At 46.0% G+C, this 6,434-nt stretch overlaps 1 protein-coding gene across 2 annotated transcripts; it reads right to left on the bottom strand.

The window, feature by feature from the left end:
- Nucleotides 1–853: 853 nt before the first annotated feature.
- GPR85 (G protein-coupled receptor 85) lies at nucleotides 854–5,066 on the bottom strand. 2 transcript variants are annotated; one of them, XM_082280438.1, is made up of 2 exons: nucleotides 4,929–5,066; nucleotides 854–3,215 (listed from the first exon to the last, which is right to left on the bottom strand). In XM_082280438.1, the coding sequence occupies exon 2, from the start codon at nucleotides 3,063–3,065 to the stop codon at nucleotides 1,953–1,955; it is 1,113 nt and encodes a 370-aa protein (XP_082136564.1). In that variant the 5' UTR covers nucleotides 3,066–3,215; nucleotides 4,929–5,066; the 3' UTR covers nucleotides 854–1,952. The 2 variants fall into 2 exon arrangements, with proteins under 2 accessions (XP_082136564.1, XP_082136563.1); XM_082280437.1 differs by having other exon boundaries at nucleotides 854–3,240.
- Between the last annotated feature and the right edge of the window lie 1,368 nt (nucleotides 5,067–6,434).

Genomic DNA, 6,434 nt, shown 5'->3' on the forward strand with positions numbered 1-6,434 from the left:
AGATCAGATTGCTCACCAAATCTTTGATCAAGTTGTCTGATCACATATAGACACAACTGTCGGAATTGTTGCATATGTTGTATAATGTTATCATACAAATTTAAGCATTTCCATTATTGACTGCTGCTCATGTATGTATACATTAACTTGCTGGTCATAAAACTACAACAGAGGATAAGATATACCAATACTGAATTAAGACCTCTAGTCTTGTCTCTCCCAAAATTAAAAGAATCTGTGTTCTTTATGACTGACCAACTCATGATTTTGTGCTTCAGATACAGATATTTCCCAAAATTAAACCGTGAAGTTAATGTCAAATACTGTGTTGTAACTTCAAATATAACTGACATATTAGAACAGATAGATGGGTAATTATGATAAACTACACAATAGTGCTACTGCAGATAATATCATTTATCAATCCTGTGGTCCCCATCATTCATGCATTTACAGTTTGGGAATACAGTGACTGCAAAGGATAATAATTCATAATGGCTACATTCTCAGTACTTCATGCTAGCTCACTAGAAAAAATAAAAAAGGTTAATTGTATAACTGGAAAAATGTAAAATTTTATTCCAAGAAAATTAACAAGCTACACAGGTAAATTTTGGCAAATGCAACTTTATATTGAAATCCACACATCTGTATCTTAAAGAAGGAAAGACTCACAGACTCTAATGTATTTCTAAAATACTAAGAAATCATATTATATGCTTTCACAAGTTAAAACTTAAATAATTTAAAACAACCAATACACCAAAATGTGCAGAAAATATAAACAAGACTGTGCCTTCAGTAGAATAAATGCTTCACAAATTGTGCAAGATATCATACTAAGGCTGCGGTCTCCCCATGACAGCTGTCTTAAAATATAAACATACATCAACTGCCTGTGTTTCTCAGAACAAACCAGAAAGGGCGGCACACCTGGAAAAAAATCATATAATGCCAGTGATGTGCATATTGATTTTGGGAACCATTGGAGTAAAAAGGAAAAAAGAGGACTAAGTGATCTTTCATGCACTCCCAAATGACTGACCAGAGTTATTGATTCAATTTTCCTTGCTTATTTGCTTCAATGCTAAACAAAATGGAAGATACTAGATAACCCTTTAAGGCAACATGTGTTTATTCTGTATAATTATAACTGTTCAATTATGACTGGATATTATCATTAACGTTGCCTAACAGACTGATATCTAGCTTTTTAAAAAATATAAATAAGAGTCTATTAAACTTTATACCAAATCAGCAAAAAACACAGAATACAGTTAAATGTTAGTAATTTCACTGTTAAGGAAAATGGTAATTAGAAAGAGTAATATATTTGGAGAAAAAAAAATTCAAGTCGAAATCTGAACAAAAATACTGCTTTGGAATGCTCCCCAAAACTTACTCACAAGGCAAACAGATTTGTAAGTGTGATAATCCAATAATGCATGGCACATCTTTAATCAGTTACAGTACTTGAGTCCCCAGTTTTCAGTCTTTGCAAAATAATAATTGTATGAAATGTTTTAAAGGTCTTCAGATGTCTAAAATTAGTTTTATCAACACATTAACCTCATATCAACTTAATTTATTAAGATGTCCAATGCTAATCTTTTTGATGTTCTTATTTTATGTAGTGATATACACAGCATTTAGCACTGATACTTAGCACCTGCTACTTTCATAATCTAGATTTCAACCACATAAAGGAATTCAGGGCAGTAGTTCAGTCCTTTGTTCTTAATTACAAACCTTCAGCAGTGGTCAGCAGGAACATATTTAGGTTTAAAACAGGATTAGAGGTGAGCTATTGCAAAGACTGCAGAATGTAGCCCAAATCCTTACAGCTGCTGACATCCCGTTCTTGATTTTCTCCTCAAGACATGGCTACAGGCCACAATTGCTTAGCAGAGAATGGTAGTGTTTCACAAGGCTAAAGATTTACAGATGCTCCCTCATATAACACAGTAAGGTTCCCTTGGTAACCTGGATTTTCTGCAGTAAAGAAGGGTTGTGCTGAAACAGCGCCTCAGCTCCCTGTTGGAGAAAATGCAGACAAAAGGATTGATTCCAGCTTGGGCAAAACTCATCCAGACAGCGGCCGTTAGAAATCCCCCAGGTACTACAGGCCCTCTTGCAAAAACTCTCCAGTAACAGGCTACCAAATAGGGACCCCACAAGGTCAGAAAGAGGAATGTCATGATGTAGAACATTCTGCTGATTCTCTTCTCCATTTTGAATTCATCTAAAACCAGTAGCCTCCTCCTGCCTGTGGTGTTCGCGTTTTGCCTGATTCCCAACAAGGTTGGAGGTGTGGGACCCCTTCCGAATCCAGCCAGCCAATTAGCAGCTGCTTGACCACTCGCTCCAGGACCATGAAAAGTCCAGTTCTGGCTCACTGCTGCAACAAACTGGACTGGCTTCATTTTCCTGCGATCGTGAACAAAAAATATCAGCTTGAGGTAGACAAGCTGTGTGGCTAGGAGGATAAGGGCAAGAAGAAGCATAAATCCCAAGGAATCATTAGCCCTGAAGGAACGATGCTGGAAAGTGCATTGGTCTTCCTCCCTAATGAATGAGTAGGTGCCCACATCTAAAACTGGGGGGAAAGCCATGGCTACAGAGAGAGTCCACACCATACAGATAACAGCCAAACAAGTCCAGAAGGTCAGTCTTTTCGTATAAAAACGGTGGTGGGCAATAGCTAAGTATCTTGTGACGCTTATGCAGAATAACATGAAAGCAGTGTGAAAGCAGGACAAAACCCCCAAAAAGGCAATCACTTTGCAAGTAAGAGTCCCATACGTCCAAGTAGAGCCATTTTTTACCGAGGTGAAAACAAATGGGAAACAAATTGCAGATCTGAGGATATCTGAGCAGCAAAGATCCAACAGGAAGTAGTAAGGAGCTCTATGCAAGGTCTTATCTTTGACTAGCAAAATGGAGATCAGAAGGTTACCCACCACACTGACTCCTATTATGAAACCCAGTGAAGTCAGTTTCAGAAAAGCTGTTAAAGGAGAGAGATTTTGTAAAATGTTGTCAGCTGCATGGCTGTAGTTCGCCATAGATGGATGGATGATATGTATATTGCCTCAGTCAAGTCTCATGATCTATATTTAAGAACAAGGAAAAAATAGATCCATACATCTTACTGAAAATGTAATCCACAAACAGAACTGATCTTGTGTCTAGTCATACAGTACATCCTCTTCTTTCTGATTTGTCATGCCATCAAAATATCTGAAAAAAAATCGAGCTATCAGTTCTTAAGTTAACACGAAATGATGTCAGAAAGCGCTAACAAAGATGTTAATTTATGGAGAACCAAATGAAGTTGTAAATTTGAGTACTATTGTTTGTTTTTAAAAAACATGAGGCTTTTTTTTTCATACTTACTATTTAGTATGATTGACTACTGGCAGATTTGGCTTGCTACAGTTTCAGGACTGACCAATGTCCCTTATATTTGGTAGCACATATAATTTCACAGTTAAAGCCTCAGAGATTTTATGAATCAAACGATTCCCAGTTTGCAAGCCCAAGAGTTAATCACTGACATCTTTTTTAGAAACCCCCAAAGACTGCTGATATTTTGACATTACCTACATTTATTTTATGGCTACAGTATTTGTCAATATTCTAACAGGCAACTGCTATGTTGATATGGATCACACCCAAAGAAACCCTGCAGAATTTATGTTTTTTAACCCAAGTCACCAAAGCACAATAATCACACAGTGTTAGTTTATGCATTTTGTAAGAGAAACAGTATTCATTATCCCCCTCCCTTCCTGCTATAAACCATAATTTTATCACATTTAGGCTTTTCGATAAACAGGTATCTAGACAGTCGATAGCAGTATGCTTTAGGGTGTCGTCCCCCCGGCCTCCCCCCCCCCCCCCCTTTCCTGTGCTTTAATGCAAATCGTTAAAGCCTCGACATAATTCATAATAAGCAACGGTCAGTGTAAATACTGAGCAAAAATCGGCAACACAGCCAAGACATAATGCCCATCCTTTCGGGAGGGCTGGTTTTGGTTATGCTTAAATAAACATATAAATTGCTTTTTGGTTTTTTGGTTTGGGTTTTCGTTTTTTTTTTTTTTTTTTTTTTTTTTTAAGCTAATTAGGGCTCCGCGATGCCCATTAATCCTCCCAGTGAATCGTACCGGAACACATTTCATGCAATTAAAAAAAAAAAAAAAAAGAACTGTCGGTTGCTGCTTTTTTTTGGTTTTGTTTTGTTTTGTTTTTCTTTTTTCTCCCTCCAGAGCCAGGGACAGGAGCCACAGCAGGCATGATCAGGCTCCTTCGTTATTCACACGAAGTGTTCCCTATGCCACCTCGGGTGTACAAAGGATATTCCCACTGAATCCCAGCAAAATCCTTCCATTCTTACCGTCCACAAAAGAGCCTGATTGCTGCTGTGTAAACAGAGGCTGATCAGATCATGGCATCGTTTTAAAACCATGAAATCAGGCTCCCCCTCCCCCCTCCCGCCAGCCCCGCCGCTCCCCCTCCTCCGTGGAGCTGTCCCCGCGGCGGCCGGCCCTGCCTCCGCACACACAGCCCGCACGGTGCTCACGCACCGGCACTGCTGGCACACTCACACCGCCGCTGACACACACACACACTCACTCACTCACTCACGGGCACAGCCGCTCCCCACGCCCGGCCATGCAGGGCTGGACTGCGCCGCGCTGCAAGGCAGCCCGGGTGCCGCTGCCTGGCATCAGCCGCATCTGCCGGAGCCGTGCGAGAGCCCCCCGCGGCGGGGAGCTGGGGAGAGCGGAAGAGGCATTGTCTGTGAGGGCTTCCATCATGCCACTTCTTTGGAAATCACCCCCTCACCCCTGAGCGGGAGAGCCCTCTCCGCACGCACCTGCAGCCGCGGCAGCCCTCGGCGCCCCCAGCCCCTCTCCTCCTACCTGTTGGTGCCGGAGATCCCCACATGCCAGAGCTGTTCCTTCCCGCCGACCGGGGGCTGCTTTCCCTGGCGGTCTTTTCTATTCTCCTCTACCGTCATTCATTCTTCTTTCTCTCAATCCTTTTCCTTTTTCCTTTATTTTTTTTTAATTTCCTTTTTTTTTTTTTTTTTTTTTTTTTTTGCCTCGGTACCTTGGCTGAGGATCCAGTCAGTGGCTCGGGCGGCGCATGCTCGCCGCGCCTCCCCCCTGCGCGCCGAGCCCCGTCCTCCCCTGTCGCAGCGCCACAATCTCTCCCAGTAACGCAGCGGCGGCGGCCGCCTCAATGAGGGCACGGCAGGCTCGGCGGCGGCAGCTGCTGCTGTCTCAGAGAGGGCACGGCAACCTCAGAGGGCAGCAGCGTCCTCAGTGGTGTGCAGGCAGCCCCGGCGGCAGCAGCCTCCTCAGTGAGGGGAAGGCAGCATCCTCAGTGACGGGAAGGCAGCCTCCTTGGCAGCACGTTCCCATCGCGATGCATAGCCGAGCTGGATTTATTGGCGAGCCTGGGCAAACCAGTGAGGAAAGGGAGGGGAAGGAATTAGGTCCTGCGCTCCTTGTTTATGCCTCTGGGCTCCCCCTCCCGCCCCATTCGCTTACAACGGGGGTCTGGAAGCGCCCGCCGCCCTGCGCGTCGCAGCCTGTCAGGAGAGGGACCGGGCGGTTTCTTCAGCTGCCGCTGCGTGATCCTCCCGCTCGTGGCTCATTTTCCTTCCTCCCGATTCCCACCCGGTGAATTCCTTCTTCCTGACCCCCCGAGCCAGGGAGGGCTCCTTAACAAGTGCCGTTGCTCGCGGAGGGCGCATTCGCCGCGGGGCCGTGAGGACAGCGCACCTTTCCCCTTCGCAGCCCGTGGAGCGGCTTCCCGACGCGCAGCCCGAAGCCGGCGCAGAACTGTCAGCGCGCTCGCTGCATGGCGGCGGGGATGAATCTCGTGTCAGCCTGTTCCGTCCGCGGCAGGGCCGGCGTTCCCCCTCGGCGCGCAGGGCGGCAGCGGCGGCCGCCGCGGAGGAGCGCCCGCCCGAGCCGGCGGCCGGCGGGGATCGATCCCGAGCCGTCCCGATGATGTCATGCGGGCCGGTGGGCCGGGGCGGCGGCGCCGGGAGGCGGCGGGCTGTAGCCTGGGCCGCCGCAGGGGCCTCCCGCCGGCCCCCGCACCCGCTGGCACTGACCCTCGCTGGTGCCACCGCGGTAAAACCAGGAGCAAGCGGGAAGGGTTGGGATAAGGCTTGATCCCTCCGCCCTCTCGCCTCTTCGGTTTGTATGGAAGTTTATCCGCGAGAAGTGGCAACATGAAAGCCATGCCCCAAGAGTAATTCGCTTTGGCTGCAAGGCAGTTGAGGAACAGCTTGTTTTGGGTCGAGAGATTTGGATCCTGAGGAACTTCTTCGCTGGGAGCTTCCATTCAAGCCAGAATAAATCCTTCTGGGGGACAGATTTATAGAGTTGATTCATAATGTGTGTCACATCTGT

The sequence above is a fragment of the Coloeus monedula genome (assembly GCF_965178545.1).
Source record: "Coloeus monedula genome assembly, chromosome: 4".
Taxonomy (NCBI): Eukaryota; Metazoa; Chordata; class Aves; order Passeriformes; family Corvidae; genus Coloeus; species Coloeus monedula.

Bases quoted from the DNA above. Each gene is read 5' to 3' on its own strand.
- GPR85 (XM_082280438.1), bottom strand. From the start codon at position 3,065: ATGGCGAACTACAGCCATGCAGCTGACAACATTTTACAAAATCTCTCT.